At 38.3% G+C, this 26,405-nt stretch overlaps 1 protein-coding gene across 2 annotated transcripts in view; it reads left to right on the top strand.

The window, feature by feature from the left end:
• The window catches only part of LOC129577416 (ecdysone-inducible protein E75), a 136,403-nt gene that overhangs the window by 33,746 nt on the left and 76,252 nt on the right, over window positions 1-26,405 (top strand). Inside the window, exons 1-2 of one of the 2 annotated variants that reach the window (XM_055464391.1) lie at window positions 6,398-7,992; window positions 12,022-12,110. In XM_055464391.1, coding sequence (XP_055320366.1) covers window positions 7,773-7,992; window positions 12,022-12,110 — 309 coding nt within the window. In that variant the 5' untranslated portion in view covers window positions 6,398-7,772. Of the gene's footprint in view, window positions 1-6,397; window positions 7,993-12,021; window positions 12,111-26,405 lie in introns of those variants that run through there. The other variant, XM_055464392.1, reaches the window with a different exon arrangement.

The raw sequence follows: 26,405 nt of genomic DNA, 5'->3' as shown, positions 1-26,405 counted from the left end.
TTCGTTGCATATCGCTGATGATACTGCTGCTGTAACTGCTGACATTTTCCACGTGAAAACCATTTACACGATTTTGAACGGAGGTGAGCGCACGGCGACGAGCCTTAGTCATAATATCACTGATGGGAATATCTGATTTCTTTTTGCACATTGAAGTTCGTTCACGCGGTCAATGCCACGAAGAGTGCATGGTTTCGCGTTACTAATAATGTCTACTCTTATACCGCATAGATTTTGCTTTTGTTTTCTCCCCATATCTCTTTCTGCCTCTCTGCCCATCAAATCTATAATTAATTTGACCAAAGAAGTGCATTCGCGTTTCGCAATTTTTAACCAATCAAATTTCAATCGAAAGGAAATCAACAAAAAAAAAAAAAAACAAAACATACCATTTATCCAACGAAAAATATCTGTGCAACTCGTGAAAAGCAAAACAACAACAACAAAAAGCATAACAAACTGAAGTGGGCCGAAGAGAAGAAAAATGAAGAGAAAAAAAAACGAATAGATATTTGAGATTGTTGCTGTCGAGCGTTAGCTATTTATTTCGAGAGAGTTTGGAAAATCAAGCCGGCCCGAGAGACAGAGAGAAAGAGAAAGAGATGTGTGTGTGTGTGTGTGTGCGATGAGAGTGCATTCACATCACAACTTCGTTTTGCTATTCAATGAGCCACCGTAATTGGTATCTTTATATCTTGGACAATCATTTCATTTCAGGCTTTTTTTTCGTTCGTTCGCTCGTTTATATTTCGCTGTTGTTTTTGTTGTTACATTATTTGCGTTGTACAGTGTAATGTACGATCGTTATTATTGAACATTACACACGCAAATATGCGAACAGACAAAACGAAAGGCAGACACGTAATGCAATTGCTGCAAATGAAGAATCCATTCTCGGTCGATGCCGCTTCGCACAACATGAAAATTATGATTCCTCAATAGAAAATCGATAAGATTGCCTTCATCTCCGCCGTCGCTTGAACCATGAAAATTTCGGAGATTCCAAAGTTTGACTCAGAAATCGCACTGAATGCAAGAAGCACTCACTCTTCTCGACAATTTTTTTTACATTTTTTCAACCTTTTCACTCACTTTTCTGTTCCATTCGAAAAGGTTCAGGCTTTAAAATTTGAACTCCACTCGAAACCCATTTAAATGGATTCATCCCACAACACGAAATTGTTTACTCATAAAAATCGTCGCATTACGAATCAAAAGCCGTTTCATAAACAATATATATCGAGATGATGCTAGATGTTGTTGTGCGTGTACCTCGCGCACACCATCGAATCGGTAGTAATGGTGACGTGTGTAATGTGGCCAGTTTTTTTTTCATTCGCTCATATCCAACACCAATATTAATAAATTGTGTTTGTGCAACGAACAGAATTCCGAGAAACAAAGACAATGACCTCATCAACAATTTTTGCCGTTGTTTTTGCTTTCCTCTTCGCCGAAGCCAAGCAGCCGCAGCAGCAGCAGTGCACTGAGAGAGTGAGCGGCTCACACAAATTGACAAGATGCATCTTTCTTCTTTTTTTTGCTTGCTGTTTGCCATTGTTGTTGGTTCGCCTTTGTGAATGTGTGTGTATGTATAAACCAGTGTGATGTGAACGATAGAGTACACACAATCTGTACAGTGCACGCAACCAAAAAGATGTTTGAACTGAACAAAGACGAAAAAAATAAAATATCGCGAAACACGAATAAAATGCACAATTGATAGAAACGATGATGGTCTTTGGCAAAAAGGAAACACGCGGACCAGTCACTCAATGCAGGCAGCGGCTAGAAACTATTTCACCATGATGTGCATTTTGATCGACATTGATGAAGCCGTTTCGTCCACTTGCCATTCGTTGGAGCTTTTCTGTATCAATGCTGATAATGACGACGCTGTGCGCGTGTGTGCGCGTGTAATGTGATTGAATCATATGGAATTGCACTGAACATTGTTTGGCCATTTCTTTGGCTTTCAAGCAACCGACCATACATGAAACGCTTTAAAGTTCCTTTACCTGCAATCTACAGAGAGAAAAAGAAGAAGCAAATATGCAATGCATCTTCCTCGGTATGACGCATACACGCACACTTTGCACGGTGTTTTGAAGCTTAAACGCTGACGATGTATTTTTCTCATTGTCATTAAATGTGTTAGTGTGTGTGCTGAGAGAGTGCTTTCATGGCATCTTCAACGTGCGTTGTACTGTGTGCCTGTGCATGCCGCGCTTGTTGTATTTTATTTGAGGGGTTTAGAGCGAAAATGTAATACAGAAAAGTTGCGCGGAAAAATGTCGATGATGAATGAGCGGAAAAGTGATAGCTATATAGTTAACTGTATCGTCAACTATAGTGAACTATATAACTATCTCTTTTCATTTAACATTTTTCCTCTCGAAATTTCTGTATGACATTTTCGCTCCAAACCCCTCATTTATTTTAGCACATTCAAATGCAACTTTCTTGTGTGCACGTACGCCGTACATATCGATGATCTTCTTCGTATATGTTGAGTATGCTTCAGCGAACGATATGATACTTGGCTCGTTTTTTTTCTCGCCATTTTCACATCGTTCAATGAGTATATTGAACTTTCTTTCCCTTTCTTTTCCTTTTTCTTTTCTTCTTCCAAGCCATATGCGAGCGTGCGCGCACTCGCGATTCGACTGTTGTTGTTCTTTTTACCGTGTGCATGCGCTCACTTAATCGCTTACACTACTCTGCTGCACAAAATTTCTTCTCTGCATTGCTATACACAGAGGCCATTGCCAAAAAAAAACAACAACAAAGAAGAAGCAGAAAAAAATGAACTCGCGCACACAAACCAACTACCTAATGATTAAATTTAAACTGAAACGATTCACACTGAATTGCAATGCGAACGAACCGAATACAAACTGCACTAATTCAATTTCGTTCATGATCCGATAGCCTCTTCGAAACGTCATCATCATCGTCGTCGTCCTACACGGCATTCCTCCGACTCAAATGGTTTTTGGCCACATGAAAAATGTTTATGTGTATGTGTCTGATTCACTTTTGGGCTTCGCAAATTTGTACAAACATTAAAACGAAGTGAATGTATCTGCTGGGATTTTGGTGTCGGCAAGAGCTCGAGCTTCAGCAAATTCGCTTTTTGATCGATAAATTCGTTGATTTTATGTTTTCGTTTGCGCACGTTGGAAAACTAATTGAATCAGCCTACGATCATTGTGCGCCATTTGATTACAATCGGAACCATGACAAAGTCAATTGCCTCGAAAAGAGTGTGTGCGCGCGCGTGCACCGAGCTAAACGCGATAGTTTTTGTGTCGTTGCACTTTGAGTAGCATCACATTTTTTCTTCTTTTGGTTTCTGCTAGCGCGACTTTTACGTGCGCGCTCGCGCATCGTTGTTTACTCTCTTTCCGCGGCAATTCTCACGCGATTGCTGCAATTTGCCATCCACAGTACAATATCACAGTACGATCGAATCGATCTGCACTGCGCTGCTTTTGCTGGCTCATTTTGAATTTCGACGCAAAATTGAATCCAACGGAGAAAAAAAAAAAACAAATGTCACATTGAACAACCGACCAAAATTCATTATCAAAATACTGATTGTATTTTTATCAAACAAAAATGTTGCGCGATTTCATTTTCATCTCGGAAATAACTCATTCGATATAAGAACCGAGGCGAATATTTTGACTGGCTTTTAACGAAATCATCTGCTCTTCTAAGCTTCCGGCTGAGTCACACGATTTGGTCTTCTTTTCGGTGTTCAAAGCAGCCATAAACAGAAATTTGACATTTCTTTGCTCATTTATTTACGTTTATTTTCATGGTTGAAATGCCGTCATGATTTTATGCCGCTAAATTGGTGTTCAAGATAAAACCATTAATAATTTCATTATCAAAATGTTCAAAACAGTACAGAATACACACAGAGAGTGAACATCACGGAAAGTGGAAGTTCAAACTGAAGGACCGTTACGAATCACCAAATCCTTTTATGGCCATAATAGCGATGAAATTTAACAAACCCATTTCAAATGTGTTTGGAAGCGAATTCGTTTTCGAAAATTTCATGCTTGTAAAACGATTTCTATCAATTCTTCATTTTCTATACTCCATTTGTTCGATTTTACTGAAATCTATCGGTGTAGCTCATTTGAAAAACTCAACACTCATGACAGAACAAAGAAAAACACCGACAAGAAGAGATAAACAAGGAAGGAAGGAATAGATGACACAGAGAGAAAATAAAACCATAACACACAACACAGCGCGACGCGCTATCGAAATGCATACAATCGTTCATTTACTTTTGACAACATTCATATCGTTCAGTTGGCTGGCTATGTAAATTATAATGAACGCGGGCGCAATGTTTGGTTAACCATGAACTTCATTGCCAACACGCTCGGAACATGATCCTACCGAACAACATTGAAATTCGTTACCGCTTATTGTTATGGAAAAAAGCGTATATTGCTCCAGATTTGCCACAAATCATTTGTTTTACGATTGAAGTTCAATAAGTGTTTGCAACCTTCTTTGAAAGACAGACAAGCCTAATGGAATTTGAATGAGATCATTTTTGAGTCAAAATCGAAATGATTTCCAAAAGTCCATCCGAACCTAAATCACACAAGAGTCAGAGAAATCAAAATCAATTGCATTTGATGCGGAGATCAAGTGAAAAGTTGCTGTGCCTATGGACAAGCAAACAATATTCAAATTCACTACGGTCCAATTTTCTCTTCGTTGCTCTTCGGTGCGTACATTAACCCAAAATTTATTGGTTTGAATGCTGCTGCCAATGCTACGATGCGATGAGCGCAATAAGCATACGAACGGATAGATAATAGAGATATGTGAAATTGAGTAAGTAATAGAGAAAAGGCCATATGACCGCGTAACCAATCCGAAATATACCAACATTTTTATTTCAGCTATTGCATGCAATCCATCTCTTTGCTTAGGCTCTCACTCTTACTGTGAGTGAATGTTTTCCATTCCATTCGAATCGAAATGCATCGTGGTTCAACGCGCGTTCATTGCTACGATGATCATTGTAAATTATACGTCATTGCCCGCATATACATTGTATGTCTGTGTTCAACATTTTTCAAGTACAACGTCGCGACTCAACGCAACCTCATACCCGCGCTATCTATCCATAGCCAAAACTATTGGTTTTATGTGCGACTCCGCCATAATACGGATGCCAAAACCCGAATATACTCATCGACAATACCGTCACTCGATTATCCAATGCATCGTTCTAACTGTCCCATGGCACTCGATCATCGTTCTAACTGGCCCAGGCAAATGGTTAACAGGATTAACAACAATTCCCGGAAACAAATCGGAAGCATTTTTGAATTTGGTCAAAATGATCAATTTCGGAATGAACCACCTTCAAAAATGTGAACGCTTGCACAGAGTGACGGGGAGATAATGGTAGCGAGCACAAGTAAAAACATACGTAGGCCACGTGTGCAGCTGTTTCACTGTCGGTCGGTGTCGTTGTTTCCGTGCTCATTCGATCAATACAACTATAGGATTTGCTCTTGACTCGTTTTGTTCACTTAACCACGGTCGATCAAATGCGGCACTATTTCACTGCAAAATCTTTAGATCGACGAGCATTTTTGGTGATTGTTATGCTCGACGATGGTTTCAGGCAAATTTTAGCCGAAAATTTGGATAAATGTAAATTTTTTCCAGTCAAATCGATTAAAATATTCTGAAGCGATCGTGAAACGTATTTCAGTTGATGTGAAAATTGATTCAACTCTTTCTGCAACTGGTTAATTTTCTCCTGGCCAGACAGATCGTTGAAAATCTCGCTGTGTTAAAGCATAATTGTGATCTCGTTACAAATAGAAAATGCTGCGATTGAGTCGCAAGAAATGGTTGCTTGATCCATAGCGTATTGCGCGGTACGTCAGCGACCGGCGATACGACTATCGCGTTTGTGTGTGTGTGTGTGGTGCGTGCGTGTTTGCGCGAGAGCATCAAGTATATGCATAATGAAATGAAAAATACCGAAACAACAAATCGAAAAGCAGAGCGTCGTCGCGATCGTGCGTATATTCGCTTTCTGCAGCGAAGCAAGCGTGCGCGCACGCTCCGATTTTCCATCGTATGGTTTCGAGTTCGTTGATTGTCTATATGTGTATGTAGTTTAAGTTGCGTACGTTTTTTTTATTTATACTTCTCTTGGTTTGCGTCTGTTCATTCTTCGTCGGGTTTTGTCATATGTACACACATTTTCTCTCGCCGTTCACATTCGTTCGCTCTCTTTTTGTGCTTGTATGTTATGTTATTTTATATATTAATGTGTACATCCCCACTACCTGACCTTCAATGTGATATTACGTTTGGTAAGCCGTAGACTTCACTCATCATCAGTACAAATTTTCCTTTCGTTGGTTGCGCCACGAAAACCATTTTGTTCCCATTATTATTATTTTTTTTCCGTTGTTCGTATTCGAAATTCAATCATCGAGTGTGCATATGATGTTTATAACGTCGAAAGAGTTTAACGCACAACAGTGAATATTGGCGTTTTTTTTATCATTTTTTCCCCGAAAAAAAAAGAACACATAAAGGAAAATTATCACAAATTTTATTCTATTTAAATGCTCATGCTACAATTTCTTCACCGAAAGTGTTGGAAGTGATTTTCATTTGTCGATGAAATGCGATCGAACCCAGAATTTTAGTGATCGTGTTCATATGAGGAGATTGACAAGTGATCGTGAGCGAAAAGAAGAAAAAAAAACAAAATAATTCATACCCCATCCGATCCGAATTTCATCTTACATTGAATCTGAAGTGCATAACAGACAATTCACTTGTCTTTTTTGGAGTGTATGTGTGTGTGGCAAACAAACAGAAAAAAAAAATTGTACGGAAATCAATTAAAACAGCAAATGACAACAGTGACAAAGCGATACACAAGTATATCGATAACAGATCAAGCACGAAGCAAGCACAGAAAAAAAAATCAGCGAGACACAGAGAGAAGAATATGATCAAAATTTATTAACGTTCGAAGTTTATTGAACGCTGGTGATCTTGAAAGTTTATTTCGTTTCGCTTTTTTGTCGGTCTGCATAAGTTCAGTGTCATTGCGATACGCACAATACACAGCGGGCCGCTCCTTTTTACACTGTATCGGCCTGCCTATGCATGATATGTTTACTTTGGTACATTGATGCACAGATACACACAGGTGAACAGAACCGACGAAAATATTGTTCACTTATTTCATGATCAACGAGATTCGATCGCGTGCAATTGTTCAGCGAACGACAACCGATTCAGACACGAGCGGGTTTTTTTTTATTTCGGTGACACAACAGTGAAGAATTTACTAGCTACTACCAACAGTAGAACATATTGACACATCTCAAAACAACTCCAAATGATGGATTTTTGAAGCAAGAACAAACAAGATAAGTTCAGAATCTAGTGTGATATAAGCGACATATTTTTGAGAGAGAAAAAAAAACATACTCAGTGTAACTGCAATTTTGTGAAGATTTTCGGTGCAATATTATTACCAAACGACAAAAAAAAAGAAGGATTACAACACACAATCGATTTGTATTCATCAAAACGAAAATTGAGACGAAAAAGACGGAAATTAGTGCGTGCAAAAAAGAAAATGAAGCAAAAGTGCTTGAAATAAAGGACAATTTACCGAAGGATTATATTGACTATTTTGAATTGAAGCTCTTAGAAAGTGCGAGAAAAACCAAACAAAACTATTCAAAATGCATCAATCAGTGATTCGTATTGGGCCAGCACCCCTTCAAACACAACAGACTAGTGTCATTTACAAAGTGGCAACGCAGTCAATACCACAGGATTATCCACCACCGGCACCACCAATCAAATCATCACCAACCGTAACGACAACAGTCACCAACACATATCCCGTCATGGATGCAACTGTTGCCAGTTCGGTGAAAGGCGAACCAGAATTAAATATCGGTAACAACTTCATTTATTCGCCCGCCAAAATTCGACAACGCTTTGTCAACACAAAAACCATTCCATGCAAAAATGAATCGAATTGTACCAAATTGTTTAATTTTGACTCGTCGAGATAGAATGAAACGTACGCTTTTTCTGCTCTCGATGATTGAAGAAAGGTGTTGCAAGGGCGTTTCACTCTCGATAAAACGTGTAACACGACATGATAATCAATTCAACCCAATTTCGGGCGGAATTTTCACGATCAACTTAGAAAACACTTTCATTTTTATTTTTATACGTGAAATGGACTGTATTGATACTGTCGAAACAGCACTCAACCGATGCACACATGCATTTGGAAACGCCATGACCACAGTCACATATCGATGCAGACCAGTTCACATTTTAGATTTATCGTTTTTAATTACATATCAATAACTCAGACAAATACACACACACACACACACTCGCATTCGATTCGAATGTGGACGAATGTTTGTGGCGTGCAAGTGTAATCCGATAGTGAAAAATGTTCGCTTCGGCCGCAAGATAAAATTAATTGAATGTCTCGTTTGGTCTACTGGCAAAATTCAATGTGCCGCTCCAATTGCAATGAATTAGACGGTGCATGCCACAGGCCACACAACAACTGCATCGAAAAATAAATATTTTTTTTCGTATTGCTGTTGTTATGTGATGGAATTGATAGACAAATTGAATTTTCTAAATGATAATGATGCAGTCAGATGTGAAAATTGTTTATAAAATTGTGATTATTCACGTGCTTTGAACGCAAAAAGCCTGCATTCACACAAATGGCCAAGCAATAAACATACACATTGTTGTCAACATATCCATTCATTCCATCGCTGTTCATTCCATCGATGCACTGCGCCACGATCAAATATCAATGTCAATAAACTAGGCTTTTCAGATTCGTTCGAGTACAAAACATATCTCAATTCAGCGCCGCTAATATCGAAATCCAGTTCATTGAATTTAATATGATCGCGCGTGAGACAGAGAGAGAGATAGGGAGAAAAAGAGAGACCGAAAAAGGGGAGAACAGCCGATATGATTATATGTTGTTGTTTTTTTTTTATTTGAGCCTCTGCACGTGATTTGTGTGCCGTTGACTTGTATAGATGTGAGTCGTGCTCTCGCTCGCACACACACTTTGAGAGTGTGTATGTGAGATATGACTGCAACGAAACGCACGCTTAGACGAATAAATCAATTTCATTTCGTTCAGCGGCTGCGTTTTCTCTTTCAGCTGTCTCAACGGAGTATATATTTTTGAAGTGAAAGTTTCAGTGAAGCAGCATCAAGATACACAATACGCGATGTACCATGTTCAAACAACACACAATATTTCTCTCATTCTCTCTGCGGCCTCAGTATTCCATTCCAAATCTAATGCATAATGGTTGTTAGCTTTATGTTCGATTTTTCTTGTTTCTTTTTTCATCGTTCAGTGCCAACATGTATCGCGCTTGCTTGTGTATACTGATATTGCGTTAGGTCATTGACATTCGCCTATAAAACGGCCTTTGAATTGACTTTACGGCGATCGTTTGTGCTCTAACGATGCATCTTCAAATCGATTGCCTCGTTAATGCACACTGACCTTTAACGAGATTTAAATGATAGACTTTTTGACATGAAAAATTATAGCTCCTTGGCCATACCATTGCTTGTGGTTGTGCAAAGTGTACATTAATTCAGTGAAATTTGTTGTACATGCTGTTGCCCATCGAACGAACTTCGACCGTATTCGACATATTCGGTAGCCTATTGTTTTTCGATCGATGCATAAATCGGTCAATAAATTGATGAAAACTCTCTACCCCAAATGAATATCGTATGAAAGCGAGAGGAAAAAACACGAAAGAAAAGAGGTGAAAGACATTCACCGTGCAATTTGGTCAAAGAGAAAGAAGAACGGAGCAAAAAAAAGCGAGCAAAACAAGAAGAAATGGGAACACACAGATAGCAGAGAGCATGTTGAAACAGTGAAAAAAAAAAGAAATTCGTATAGACCAAATGCTCAATTAACCGCGAAATTTTCAGAGCGAGTTCGTTTTTGTTGTTGTTGTTGTTGCATCGCAATCTGTTGAGAGCGATTCGATCGACATATCCAATACAAAGAGAAGAGTAAAAGTGGCCGATGGATTCAGCACTTTTCTTTTCGTTTTGAAATGGAAATGGAAATCAAAGCAAATTAATGACATATCATTTTTATTGGCTGGTATTTTTTTTTTCTGAAACCGTTTTTTTTCTGTCGTTTCCAACGATAGCGTACAAAAATAAACTTGGCGTAAATAAGGCATTTTTTGCCAAAGCAAAGAAAGTGTGCAACGGTCGTTTTAATTCCATCAATGAATTTGTGTTGTTTGACTTTGTTTGAATGCACATTGAAAAGCCACAATTTCAAAATACATCGTGATACATTTCACATAATCGAAATCAATGTTCGTGCCCAATGCCTCTTTCACACCCACAAAAACCAATACAAACGCAAACATACGAAATAGATGAGCCAAAACTGAAAAACTAACAGTTCGCCGCGCTTATATCACGGTGGATAAACCGTAGTGCATTTTTCAGTGGCAAATAACCGTTTGAACTTGAAAAATACAATTGGTTTGTATAGATGACATTGGATTGCCAAAATTCAATACGGCACACACACACACACACACACACATCGACTGATATTCAGGTTTTTGATGTCACTGTATCGCTTTTAAATGAATGCGCATTTATAAATTTGTGAAATGGTCTCGGCGGATCGTGGTATTTGGTTTACCATAAATGAAATAATGATTTTTGGAATTCGACCACCGTCAACAACTTGCCAATTGCAATTAATCGTACGCCAAACCAGAAATCCCAACTCACGCCCGCCTGATATAGATTTTATACAGCGTGCCTGTGTCACCAAAATATTCAAATATTGGGTGGCAAAGCCACACTGTATAAACCAACCACGAATCATTCAGTCGATATATTGATGGAAAAAAAGGTTCATTGAACGACTCCAAAGTTTACAATTGACAATGAATATGTATGATACTGCGAAGAGTATGCGAATGAGAAAGAAAAAAAAAACCTTATACACAAACAATCGAACGTGTTTGTATGAAATGAAATATTCTCTTCAAACTTGTTACTAAACAATGAAAACGCGTACTCCGGAATACGAAGAAATCGGAGTGGACAGGCAAATGACACACACATACACCAGTACTGAAGAACAGAGAACTGGCCTGTAATAAATTATCACCGAGCCCAAAAGATCAATAGTTGTTGTGATTATGGCGCAAAAAATGCCGATCGAGAGTGAGAAAAGGAACGAAATAAATTGAAAAATCATCATTGAATGATTGTACGAAACCACGCGCGCGAACGAGTATTCTCAACGGTGTTATTATCAAAAAGAAGAAAAAAAAGACTGGAAAAAAGGGCATCGTGCGCAAAGTTAAACCAATTTTGGACCGTCTATTTTCGAATTGGTTTACCTTATTTGGCCGTGGTGCTGCGGCTTCTGCTGCTGTGGCTGGTAGCCAGTACACGATGTCATTTTGCATCGTGTTTACAAAGCCATTTACCTGTTTCAAGGTAGCACTTGTGGCCACACAACACCAGAAAACCCGAAAAATACGCTCTTTCGTAGCACCTTAGTGCATAAATGCGAGAACGAGATACAACTTTGAACTTATGACATGCTACAATTTTTTTTTTTACATTTTTCTTCATTTTCATCGTATGGAACTACTTCGTTTTATTGCCATTCATTTCCGTCGTTGAACACATTGTCAATTTCAATTTTGGCTAGGCCGAAATAAACATCGAACAAACAAAAACCGGAATTCTTTCCGCGGTTAACAGTCGACTTTTTTCAGTGCCCAAAAACACCAATGAATACATATTTTCTTTGAAGACAAGAAAACCAAAATTAAAACCACCTGGTTAATTTTCCAAAAGTATAGGAATTGAATTTAATTGAACTGTTTTTTCTTCTATTTCCCAATATTTCACCAGAATTTGATGGAACAACCGTTTTGTGCCGTGTGTGCGGCGATAAAGCATCCGGATTTCATTATGGCGTACACTCATGTGAAGGCTGCAAGGTATGTTGACCACCGTTTTGTTTGTATTTTTAATTTCTTAGTGTCGATGATAGGAGAATTGATCGATCGTTCGATAAGAATTCGTGTTCAATTTCCGAAATGAAAAAATTCACCGAAATTATCTATAACTGAGCGACAGAAAAAAAACGTGTCTAAAAAAATTAACTATAGCGAAGAGAGTTCAAGACCATCCATGAATAGTATGTGTGATTAAAGAAATGAAAATAAAATTCGTTGATTTCGTTCGAGTAAATAAGGAGTTCCTTCTTAATGAAAGTCTATTGACGAAGCAAACAGAAAAAAAAAACATTTGACTCTACATTTTTACGATAGTTAAGCACTGCGCTGATAAATTGATTGAGCTGTAGCATATCAGCAGACCATATCACAAGGTCTGTCTTATGTCCAGCAAATGCGAGTGAAACAAATATCTCATGATCATTATTGAGTGGCTTTTAATCAGAGCAGCGACGTGCTCATTAGAAAATCACACAGAAACAAAAAAAAAAATAGCAGCCAGCAACAAAACACACATAGCGGGGAGATATCAATGTAGGAAAAGCGGTAGAACAAGGAATTAGCAAAGCGCTCGAAACGAAGTGCACGATGGGAACTAAAACAGTGTCACCGAAAGAGAGTCATACACACATACACATCGAAACGAAAAAGGGGAAAAAAACTGTTTTTTCAATGTTATTTCAATAAGTTATCCCGATAAAATCAAAGCGGTTGAAAGAGTTTAACAAACTCGCTCAATGCCATTGCGCGTAAGGCGTGATACACTCATTCCGTGTGGATTTTTTTTTTTCGCATGTCGCGAATAACATACGTTTCGCACAAATCGTTCGCAACATTGATTGCTGTGCGCGTAACGCTATGCGATCGTGTATATCATCTGTATTTGCCATACGTACTTCATACTATATATATATATATATATAAATGGTGGCGTTGAGCCGATAATAAGAATGAACAGAATATGAACGCATCGAATGAAATTTGATTGTGTGTGCCGAAAAACAGTGATCGCGAGCTCACCCGTCTCATCCACACATCAACACACAAACACACAAGAACCATACAACCACAAACAAAAAATAAACAACCAAAAATGCGACATATTTTTTCAATGTTACCATGATTTTTCGATGCGCCTGACCCGTTTCTGGTCTCATGTTACATGAAAAATCGGATATTTGCAACAAAACGGAAATCAACCAGAAGCCACAGTTGAGAGAAACCAGAAAGAAAAAAAAAAACAATGAAATAAAACCATAAACACAGTTCATCAGAACACGGAAGCGCTTTGATATAGATTTCGTATTTATTTATCCTTCATCATATTTTCAGTCATCGCTCATTCAAAAATAGCCCGGTCCGAAATCGCTGATCACTTCGGTTTTACATTTGTTTTTGTTTCGTATGTGATTTGCACGAATTTTTCGTATTGTCCGTTGCCTCTGACGTATACGGAACACACACGGACACTGGCGAACATAATTGATCGCGCTTGGACGAGAACGAGATACAGGCACTAGACAGATTGAAATTCGCACGCGCGCACACTGCGCTATTTTAAACACATTTCGGCTTGCGAATGAGAAAGATGCTCAGTGGGTGCGATGATGTCACAAACGAATCATGTTCAATCCAATGCCAATTCGTTGTGTGTGTATGTATCAAACGTAATTGTAACAACCGTAAACGTGCAGAGTGCGCACTGTGTGATAAATGACCGAATCGAATAAAATGGATTTTAAAAGTTAAATTGAAATTAGTTGCACGATTCAATCAATTCTCAATTCTGATTCGTTTTTTTTTCCCATCACAATTTGTGTCATACGGTAATTGGATATCGTTCTAGTTTCTTTTTTCCCAGTCTCATCCGGGCTTTGATCTGAATGGTTTTCTTCTGTTCAACGAAATGTTCTCAAGAATAGAAAGGGTTAGAAAAAAAAAGCATATGGTTGTGAGAAGAGCTCTTCACCATTACAAGACGCCTAATTCTATTGAACCCAAAAAAATGGAACACATTTTTAAGTGGAAGACTCAAAATGGGGGCGGCAGGATGGAATTCGATACCAACTCCTTTTTCTTTCTTTCGTTTCGTGCACTTTTTTGTATCTGAGCGACACAAATGAATCGATAATAAAGTAATTCCATCCATCAGGCGGGTTGTGACGGAACAATGTTGACGAAGTGTTGCAATGAAAGCAAAAGTATCGAATTCAAACCGTTTTTTTCCTTTGACATGGGAAACATACACAAACACACACACACACACACACGTTGACGCGTTCCTTAGTCAAAATAGCCCCGAATGAGAACCAAATAGACAAGACGAAACGAAAACTGTGAGAATAATTGTATAATTGAAACAAATTGACAAAACAAAAAATTTAACTCATCCAACGAAAACGATGTAATGAAAACGATCCAATCCGGACTAGCTCAACATTTTCCTAGTGATAGAGAATAAAGTGTTGAGAAAGGGAAGAGAGAAAAATGTATAGTAACATAAAAACACTCTGAACTCTCCATGACCGTCAAGTTCATGCGTTCGACAGTGCATACACTTCTGCTATGATCATGGACGGTGACAAAGAATGCGATCAACATCTACACACATTCGATAGGAAGAAATAAAAATGAAAAGCGAAAACAACAATAAAAACAAAGAAAAAAAACCAGAAACCAAACTGGTGCATTTAATAATATAATAGCAACGAGTTTTAGTGAAAGAGATAGAGAGAGTAAAACGATGGTTCAAGCCAATTCAAAATGATACGCATTGAAAAGAAGAAGAAGAAAAATGAGTGGAGAATAAGTGCAAGAGAAAGAGAGAGAGAAAGAAAATGAGAATGGAATTAAAGCAGCGTAAATAATACCGAAAATGTTTCAAATATACTCGGACATTCAGATACACACACACACACACACAATGTGTGTGTACGTTAACCACTTCCATTTCTGACCTTGTGCACTTGGGTTAATACTGTTTGCTGTTGTTTGCCGCTTATCGCGTCGTTGAAGCGCCTGTCTCTCTGCCGCGCTCTGTATCTGTGACTAATTTTTATTTTCGTCTCAGTGACCGTTTCAGAAGAAGAAGAAGAAAAACGGCTACAGCGACAGAACGACAAAAATGCTTTCAAGGCAACAGCAATAATAACAATCGAGGAGCGGTAAGTCCCAGTCAGTCGCGCAATCATAATCTCTCTCTCGCACACACAGCGCTCAAGTTGATGGGTTGTAATTACGATGTGCGATATTTACACAGTGTCCGAGATATTGGATGCACATATTGTGTGCTGTGGGCCGCTGCAACTCGCCCATTGTATTCTAATATTCTGAGTCAATGCATTTCGTATTCGTCTGACAGTTTCGAAGGCTTTTTTTCCAGACTGGTTAATCAACACCAACCACACATACACATATATCACACTATACGCACACACCAAGTGGTGTCATCGTGAAACGGCCTATCTGCCTCTCTATCCCATTTCCGAGTAATCAGCCAGCTCATTCGGCTGCTACCTTGATCCCGTCTATAGAGCCTACGCCACAACGATGTAAATATCGCAGGCAATATAACACATATACACGCCCGAAATAAGGAAGTAAACTGACTTACCTCCAACAACAACAGAAACCATTTATTTTATGGACAGAAAAAAAAACACAGAATAAAATACATAAGACACCACAAACTGAACAGTTCATTGAGCTGATCGAATGAGTGCCAATTTCGCAGGAAGTTTACAAGAGATACTTTTGTCAAATCATATCGAACATCGATCATGAACCGATACATTTACTAGAATTGTTTTATTTTTTTCCTTTTATTTTTAAATGATTTTTGTTTACTTTTCCGTTAAATGTAAGAAATGATAATTTAAAGCGCACGTAACACTTGATACGACCGAATATCAAAAAAAAGGAATATTTGAGTACGGAGCGCTTGAGAATTAGAATTTAACGTTTTTCGAGAGGAAAACAAAGTCAAAACACAGTCTATACTACTGCTACTTTTAGATTTAGAAACAAAACAAAAAATGTGGAGTGCATTGTCTAGTGGAGATTTTCAATGGAAATAACTTTTAGTCGCTGCAAATGAACGATATTAAAATGCGATACGTTAAAGAATGAAGCACCAAGCATGCATCATAATGAGCATATGGTTTATGTCGAATCGCGATGCATTGCTTTGTCGGTTTGTGTTGATGTTCGTTGTTCAGTTTGTTCGAATAAAAATAAAAACAACCAAATTCAAATCTATTTGTGGAAACAATCAGCACATTTCGTGAGGAGTCATTTTGGTAATCAACGATTCCGGCTGATTATTTATTCTATTTCCGTTTAGAGCGCGGTTAAAATAACACACACTCATGAATAACATACACACATAAAATGGTTTCAGTTGATTCTTAAAGTAGTAGTTTTTTTTTGTTGTTGTTGTGACTTCTGGGGCCGTATAAATGCATAATCAGCATAAGCATGAAATCTAAATTACAACAAACAGGAATTCATCCAGACCTACAGCTAGTGCGCTTACATTTTTCCCCCGCTATATTCACGTCACGCACTCTTGACGATGCGAGAGAGACGAGGGAGAGAGAGAGAGAGAGAGAAAGAGAGAGAAAGAGATCAAAATAAAAAGACGAACCGCATTTTTCGTGCAACGACACAATATATTGAACGACACAAATATGTGCACTGTAATGTATACACTGTGTCGATCAGACTATGCCATGCCTTGCCATACCTTGCCGTGCCATGCCAGCAATGAAGACTCTCGAATTCGAGGTTTTAAAAGGCACACCGAAATAATGTTGGAAAATACCAACAACAACGAGAAAAAAACACGATTCTATTTATTTTATGCATAGTTGGAATTTGGGTGAAGCCAACAATACTACACAGCGCGCACATGTTCGACATCGACTGTGTATACAGTGCACGCACACAGATATAAAGTATACGCGTACACAACTGTGCAACCATACCAATGCACATTGTGTGCATCCATCGAGCCTTACAATTTACTGAATAAAATCCAATGCAACATTTTAATAGCACACCAAAAATATTGTGTGTTATGCGAGCGAGCGAGCGAGCGAGCGAGAGAGAGAGAGTATATAGGGAGTTTTATGTGAACGCCAATGCAGGCATACATGCACAATATTAAATGCACTGTGAACACACAGCGTACGGTGCACTCTACAACACACACACACACACACAGCAAACAAAAAGAGACATGGAGAGTTTAGTGACCTTTTTTATGTGTCGCTTTCATTCTATTCCAAAAACAAATCTATTATTTGGATTTATTTGAAACGTTTTGAACATGAAAGAGGAAAACACAGGGAATGATCAAAAATGGAAAATTTATTTGTTCGTTTTTTTTTCTTCTCGAAAATATTGATTCGAAAAGAACCGTATCATCGTATCAAAAGTGTGGAACAACATTTTGGGCAGGAGTATGAACTCAAGTCACATGCGGAACGATTGTTTTATGATAAGAAAATGTGTCAAATGCTCACAGCACTTGGTTTGTGTCAACATGAATAGGGAATTTAAAAAAAGTGCCGCGCGCAAGCGATCGCACAATATTCATAGTCTATATACATTTTGATAACAGCGCAGCCAAACAGACAATAACTGAGACAATTTTTATCAAGTTAAACCAGTTGCCCGTTTGTCTTGTTATCGTTTATAGTTTTCATTTATCATCGTTATTATTATTGAGTTTCGATGTTTCAAAAGGTACTGATAGGTTAGTTCTGGCTGTTTTATATCCGAAACATTGGACGATGACATGCACACTTTAGGTTTTTTCCCTAACATCTCGTTTTTTCTCTCTTTCTTCCTACGTTTTCTTTTCTAAATTTATATTGTCATCGTTTCGAATCCAAGTGGATTTGAGCCATTTTTACTTTCCATCTCGCTCACGTTTCATTTTCTCAATCGTTCTCTCTAAACATTTCTTTTTGTTTTCATTCGTTCGTTCCCCCCGATCGTCTGCATCGCGCAACACACACAATGCACTATGCAGTTCGAACAACGCGAACGGTTATTGGTTCAATGAACCATTTTAAATCATATGTGTGAGTGTTCCAATTCAAATCATTATTTCCATTGCATTTACAGTGCATTTTAAATGGTAATTTATTGAACAAATTGTCAGTAAGCATGTGTGTGTGTGTGTTAAAAATCCCCATGTTTTTTTCCCAAATATTTTCTTTCAACTTCCATTCAATCGGAATTCCAAATCAAATCGCCTAAATACTGTTTTAAACGTGAATTCAATCGTGATTTCATTAGCACCAATTTAATTGGTGATGGTTGAGCAAGGAAAATGGTGAGCATTTGAAAAATCTCAATTTGCACACAAATGATCCGAAATGCATGAAACTGAAATGCACTTGGTTGGATTGGTTTTTTTTCGATCATATATAGATCGATTTGTATGAGCTGCCGATGTTGTTGCTGGTGCAAGGAAAAACCGTGTGAGAGCAGTGTCATTGCTCTCATTTTGATTCGTTTGCCCCGTTTAGAGAGCTGTTTGTGCTGTTTTCATTTTGTTCGTTGTGCTTGTGCTGCTGCTGCTTGCTCAAGTCGATTCGCTTATGCTCGATTCCTTTTGCTTTTCGCATCGTTCTTCCTGTCGTCGTGAGCATATTCTCATTTCGTGTACATATATACGTATGGTTTTCATTTCAACGGCAGCATGGCCCATAGAAGAGTGCGCAGAACCTAGAGCCAAGCAAAACCTGCGAAATAAATGTGATAAAAAAAAAATTAAACAAGAATGTTATATGACAAAATATGTGTATATACCATGAAAGGAAAAATTATGTCGTATGTGCTATGAAATCAGTGTGTGGTGATTTGTTTGAGCTCATGCATTGCCCTATCACAACATCCATTCCAGTCGCAACGAACCAACACACCAGCGTATCCCCATGCACAGAGCCACATACATACACAAACACAGACAAAGAGAAATATTGAGTGAGCAACAAAACACACCAGAACCAACCGGATTAGATAACACATGCACCAGAAAGTGCACAACACTAAAATGTGTGTAAACGTTGTCGGATTCTTATTCATTCTATACTTTAAGTCAGCTCTCTCAGTGTGTCTGTTTTGGCTCTTCTTCTCCTTCTTCTTCTTCCTTTTCATAATATCATTCGCTTCTTTCTTCGTTCACATAAATAATTTGTACATAAAAATGTTTGAATGCTAATAAATATGCTGGTCTCTGAATAGAATTCATTGGGAGACTACATAAGATTCTATGGCACTCTAAGTATGTGTGTGTGTGTTGAGCGCGCGGTCGGTTGCTCGAATGCATTTCAACAAAACAGAAACGACGAGAAAGTGATGATGACAGCGATATGATGAAATATGACAGCAAATACATGCGAACAACGAACACTATAAGTTCATTTCATTTTAAATTCGAGCATATTTATATATTTAAAAGCTCCTACGCTATCTCTGTTTCTCTCTCGCTCTCCTTCATACGTCCGTCGTATTCCGGTCTCTTTATCAAATAGCATCGCAGCATGAATACATCATCATCGTTGTCGTCGTCGTCGTCGTTTTTGTTACATAGAAAATGAAACAAAAACCAACTGAACGCAAGCGATACGCAATACAGCGCAACGTAGTGCGATGTGTGTTGTGTGCCATGACCCAACCAACAGAGGACATTGCCTTATGCAAAGAATAAATAGAATAATCTCACAATGTGCAGTGTATTACAAATGGATGGTTTTCCTCTCACTCTATCTCTTTCTGCTGCTCTCTTGTTAAATGCATTGACTTCATTCGATTGCATCCATTAAATTGCCCATAATATCATGATAGTAACAAGTATTTTGATTGATTTTGTGCTATAATATGTTTAATTTTGGCGTTGAGAAAAAAAAATCCAACATTTCGATATAGTTCCACTTGGATCGTTTGATATGCCACCAAACCGAAAAGAACCTTCTGGATCAAACCTGCTTTTTCATCAAATTTTGAAAAAAATTCAATTCCTTTGGAAGAAATGGAGGCATTAAATAATCATGTGAAAATGTAACGTGTTCAAATATCGTAGCATTTTCGCGCTCGCATGTTTAAATTCGCTAGTTGTATGTACACCATCAAAATGACCAGTTGCTGGTTACATTGGATACATGATTTTTGGATGTGTGCAACGAATGAGCGAGAAAAAGACAGATAAGAAAATATAGCACATAAACAGCGCGAAAATCTATTATCATGCACAACACTATTGTTTGTGTGTGTGTGTGTGTGTGTGTGCAATGCACACTATGTATAGTGCATGCTGTTTCTGCTGCTGCTGCTGCTCTATTGGTTGTGACGTTGGATAACTCATAGGTCATTGCACTAATTGGGAACATCAACCTCACAATTTAGGTTATTTAGTTTCATTGCGCTTTTGCGCATACAGTTTGTGCATGCATGTGACTTGCGAGCGAGTCGAACGTCCGCTTTATATACAATGTATACATAAACACACATAACAGAGCAGAGAGACTAGAGCTCACACTTGGTAGAGCAAAAGGAAAAAAAAAACAAAATCATTGTACACATAATGGCTTGAAAAACCTTGCGTTTATTTCTTCGTTGTTGCATGTGCATTCGAATCGCTCCAACAGTTGATAGAATGATTTATCTATGGCATATTATGTGGAATAAATACCAAGAATCATCACTGGATTCCATCTAAAACACACCAGATAGATGTGACCAGCTCAGATTGGGAAATAATGATAACGATGAAAAAGTTTCAGTCATTTCTTTGGAAATTTGACCATCAATTTTTTTTTTAAACATTCCTTATTTACTTTGCCCATGGCTGTGATCAGTTTCCTATAGAATTGCCCCGATTTTGCACAACAGTCGAATAGAAATCGATTTGACAGTCGTTTACCATTTTTCAATGCGGAGCTCAGCTCCATGCTCCTCAATAAAAAGGTCATTCACATTTGGCAGCGTGCAAATGTGTACGCAGCAGATTATCATGCAAACTGTTTGCTCGAGACGGAGAGAGAGAAAGGAAATGGGAAACACTTTGTGAGTTCGCCCACATTCGATAGAAACGAAAAAAAGAAGAAAAAAGACGCATCAACATTTACTAGTTTGATTATGATAGTTGTCAATGTTTTACCATTATCTAGTTAACATTATCATTGAAAATAAAGATTAAAGGTCCTTGTGCACCAGATCCATATGGTGAATCGAGCTGCAAGTTGTTCAAGGAGAAAATGGTTTTTATCGCGTTAAAACATTTTGCCATACATAATTCATGACATCAGTGGTATATTTAGTTGAAATCAGAAGTAGAGGGAAAAAAATCGCCCGAAAGTATGCAATCAGTGTGTGTTTTGCGCGCGTTCACTGTTGCGGCATGTGATACATGTTGTATCGCTTTCACACTACCAACTGCCCATGAATGTTTGCACCAAATGTTTGCGGCAAACATGTTTCCCGATTGCGTTCATGGAGCTACTGTGCACAATTCACACACAATTTAAATAATTTTCAACCATAACCATGTATATGAGCAACATATTTTTTATACAATGCATACATCGATACAGTTCGGATATAGTTGCTCGAGTGCACTGTGTTCACTAGTTTGTGTTATTTCGTTCAGAGCAAAAGAGCTAACTTCCATGTTTTCGGGTGCAATGTATTCACAGGGTCACAATCGACGTCACTAGTGCGCGCGAGAACAAATGAGCTTGCAGAGTTCATTGCATTCCCAGCAAGGCGAACGAGTGAGTGGTGAGCAAGCAAGGGACAGAAAGAGAAAGAGAGGGAAAATAATTCGCTAGACCTTTATCGGTTAAATGAGTTTACAAATGCTCTATAGCTGCAGCTATTTTAAGTCATTCGAACTACTAACACATTTGGATAATAATTGATGACAGCGATTTCATTTTGAATAAACAAATTAAAGTAATTAAAAAGGACAAGCCTAAATGGTGGCTGCTTGCAATTCATTTGATTGTTTTTCTCTTTAAAAGTGAAAAGGATGAGATTGGAATGCATTCAATGGACTGAGTTGAACTGTTCAATTTCAGAAATAATATCGACCTTTTTTCTGACGGGAAAACGGTGACTTAATGTCCCTGTCGAAATGAATGCCAAAATGCGATTCGATCTGAAATTCACTTCATCGAAAATCTAAAGTGGTTGCAATAGTGTCAGTCACACTGATAATGTGGTCGTCTTTTATTCTTATTCGCTGTATATGCTCACAATCGACCCTCTCTCAGATGCAATTGGCTCCGAAAGCGCACACAGCAGAACGTCAACTACCGTAATATAGAATGTTTTGCACATGCAATGCTCTCTTTCTTTTCTCCGACTCTCTCTCGCTCGCTCTCTCGTTTCTTGATAGTGCAGTTGCAACGTGAACACCGTCAGGCGAGCAAACGAGTGACTAAGTAAGTGAGCGAGAGCGTGTGAGTGAACGAAGCAAACGTATTCCGTATAGATTTTATCATGTCTAATGCATGATTCGCGATCGCATTTTGCAAATGTGTGCGCCAGCGCATTTGTTCGATTGTTAGTGTGATTCTGAATTGCAATAAAATTGGACGAGGTCAAACTAGGGCAACGAACCTCGAGCCAATATATTGATGGCATGAGCACACAGCTCATTTTTTCGCTTTTGCCTCTCAACAATGTGTTGGTTCTCTCGTGCGTCACACACTAGCGAATGCACTTAGAATAGAGTTACTCTTTCTCGTTTTCTAGCTTATGCACATTGCTTTTTCGTGTGTACATTTTCGCACTATATGTACTCGATGCTTTTGAGCGGGCGAAACGGACAACGGCAGTCGAAGACTCGTGCGTGCTTTAAGTAAAATAAATATCACTTCTAAATTTCTTGCTTCAATTTTTCATAAATGTCAATTGTTCTCATAACATGATTCCTACGCACATCCATTTGATAAATGGACTTTCTGTACTAGAATAGCACTGCTAGTCGACAGGAAATTTTTTCGAAAAATATAGAATTTTTTCCTCTCTTCATCTTCATAACGAATTTCAATTTGAAAAGAGAAGAGATATGCGAAGGAGCAAAAAAAAAATTAGCACGAATAAGCGGAATGCATTCGGCAGGTCTGCGGAAATAAGTTGAAAATCGCGGGGCAAATGAAGACGGCTCTCTTTGCAAGAGATCGATGTTGGAAAAAGTATTTACACGCCATCGACCTATACACATTTTTGTACACACTCACTCACTCACACACAAACACACACAGCACATACACGCATTGCGCACAATTGTGTTTGCATGTTACCGTCTATTGTGTATGCTTGAGCTCTCTGTATTATTATGGCGACCAACAGTCATTGCACTCAGCGGTGCTTTCATTTCGTTTCGTGCATAGTTTTTGTTGTTGTTGTGTGTATGCTTTGTTTTTGTTTTCTCTCTGTTGTTATTGTTGTTGTTGTTTTTTTTTCAAATTTATTTTCTTCATGCTTTTTCTTTCGACATCTCTTATTCAGTACGAGTTGTTTTGATTCAGTCGTGGAAAGAAGAAAAACAAAACACACAAACATTTGGTACGCTTTTACAACTAGAGCGAATGCCATACAGAGAAAATGAATGCTGTTGGCACCGAATTATGTTATGGCTATATGAACCGACGACGATATGACGATGATGGATTTGACCATATTAAATTGGTGCCGCTTGTGTGTGTGTGTATATGTATTTTCGATCTCAAAATGTTGATATGAAATGTCTTCCATTGTTCATTTTTCCTTTCTCTGACCACCAAAAACACTTTTCTTTCTTTCCATCACTATCTATATATATCTAGATAGTTGATTTTATGTCGTGTTTTACTTTGGCCACGCTTCATCTATACAATTACTATATTTTCAACCGATTGTGGTTTTCTCTCTCTCTCCATCTCTCTCTCTCTCCATCTCTCTCTCTCGCACAGTAACACATTGGACGCTGAGTGAATATGTACAGTTGTAAACATTCACTCAGCGTCGAATGTGTATCTTGATGAAAATTTTATCAACTCCAACAAATCAATCAAATTTACAATAATTTCGGTGTAATGACTCATTCCAATGGTGTAAATAATAAAACGAATATATGTCCATGGCTGTTAACTTGGGCAACTTTTGATATGTGTGACGTAACGTTTGAATATCAGTCGCACGAGAGAGGTTTTTGGAGCAATGAACGCGCTAGTTTTTTGTTGGTCGTCCGGTCGATTGGTCGATATATTGGTGTGAGCGAATGAGAGAGTGTGCGTACGATAAATGTATGTTGTCACACTAAAGAGAAGAAAGAAAAAGAGCAACTATCTGGGGGGATAATCGCCAGATCAAAGAAACGAAAATTGGTTAAAATAAACAAATAAACAGAAGCGACAGACCGAAAGAAAGTTACGACCGAGTGATGCAGTGTCAGTGACCTCATGAACCATTTGAATGGAAAATACAATGATCCAACAGAAACACACACACACACACACATCCCAGTACAAAAGGTGGAGGCATTCACATCATTTTGCCACGTACCGAACAATTGAATGCCTTCATATCAGAGTTCATTTCATTCTCTCTCTCTCTCTCTCTCTTTCTCTCTCTCTCTCTCTCTCTCTCTCTCTCTCTCTCTCTCTCTCTTTTTCTCGCCTTCATCGCGAGAGAGAGAAAGAAAAAACGACAAGAATAACAAAAAAAAATAACAAAGAAGAAAAACGAGCAAATATTATTATGACAAAAAAACGCCAAACTGCTGATTCACTCGTCGTTGCCGGTCGAATCAATTTAACCAAATGAAAAATATAAACAACTTAAGCGTACACACCAACTTAACAGAGTGACAGAATAAATTGCCACAATGTTGAAACATATCGTTACTTAATGCCACTTTGAACGACGGCCATCAAGCGTACGCGTCTGCCAATTATTTTGGGCTTTTAAGATGACAACAACGACAACAAGAAAAACGAAAATAATTAAGAAATAATAATAAAAGCAGCTAACATGATGAGTACGCTTGTTTTGGTTTCAAGTCGAAAGCATTTTTTTTTTCATGGGCCATTTATGTTTGTCCAACGTTCTACCTCATTTACAACTATATGCCGATGAATTTGCGATCAATGTTCAACATTTCGACCACGCTCACATTCGAGAGTTATCTTCGGTCGTTGGATGGAAGAAAAACCAGATGAAGAACCACTCATACAAAATGTTAACGAAGAAAAAAAAAATGGAAGAACTCAACTTAACACAGAGAACAAGAAGAAGAGGAGGAGGATGAGGAAAAAAGCACGCACACACAATGTGGAGAAGAAGAAACCGTGAAGAGGAGAAGATGAAGGAGAGAGAAATGACGTAAATGAAAAGTCAATGACATAACGTCTATAGTTTTGGTTTCGAGAACTTTTCAGCTGGTTTCTGACGTACTCTTCTGCAGAGTGAACGCGCTGCAAGAACATAAAAAACACACACACACGCACACACTCATGCATAGCGTACAAACACATTTTATTCTGGTGACTCTGGTTCTTGCTTCATCGGAAGCTTCCATCAAGTTTTCTACTTTACCATTTCAATCGTTCGTTTTCTAGAACTATTTTCTTCAAAGTATGTGGCTGTTGTTTTCTTTCGCTCGTCATTGGACAGTTTGGGAATTCTTCTCGATGTTTTTATTTTTGGGTTGAACATTTTACGATAATGTTAATGCCCCGATTCGAATGTACAAAATCACAGAGAATGCACAACCAAAACAAAGCCATTTTGAATAATAAAAATTGGAAATGCCCAACAGCGATGGCATTGCTACGACCGATGGTGTGCGCTCGTCACAATATGCATTCGATTCATCTAGTCATGGGTTTTTCTCGCCGTTCATGGGTCATTTCGTCAAGCCATTTCGCCTAGAAACGGTGAGAGAGAAATGGAAAGAAGATGAAAGAGAATAGAAGAAGAGGAAGAAAAAACTGACCAAACGAAATAAGCGATTGCATTAAGTGCATCCATGGTTATGGTAGAGAGTAATACAATCGATTCAAAGAAGATGAAGCTCTGACGACTGGTTCTGTTCTTGCTTGTTGAGTTACGTTGAATATTGTTGTTTGATTCGGTTCAAGCGCATATATTTCGAAACGCATTGAGCGCGATGGAATGTGATCGAAATTCAATTGAGATGGTGTGTAGTACCCGTTGACGCTGCTGCTGCTGCTGCTGCTGCTGCTGCTGCTGCTGCTGCTGCTGCTGCTGCTGCTG

This window comes from Sitodiplosis mosellana, unplaced genomic scaffold (assembly GCF_009176505.1).
Source record: "Sitodiplosis mosellana isolate CC-2019 unplaced genomic scaffold, AAFC_SMos_1.0 Smas_scaffold_6197, whole genome shotgun sequence".
NCBI lineage: Eukaryota > Metazoa > Arthropoda > Insecta > Diptera > Cecidomyiidae > Sitodiplosis > Sitodiplosis mosellana.
This window is presented reverse-complemented; position numbering and strand designations above follow the sequence as displayed.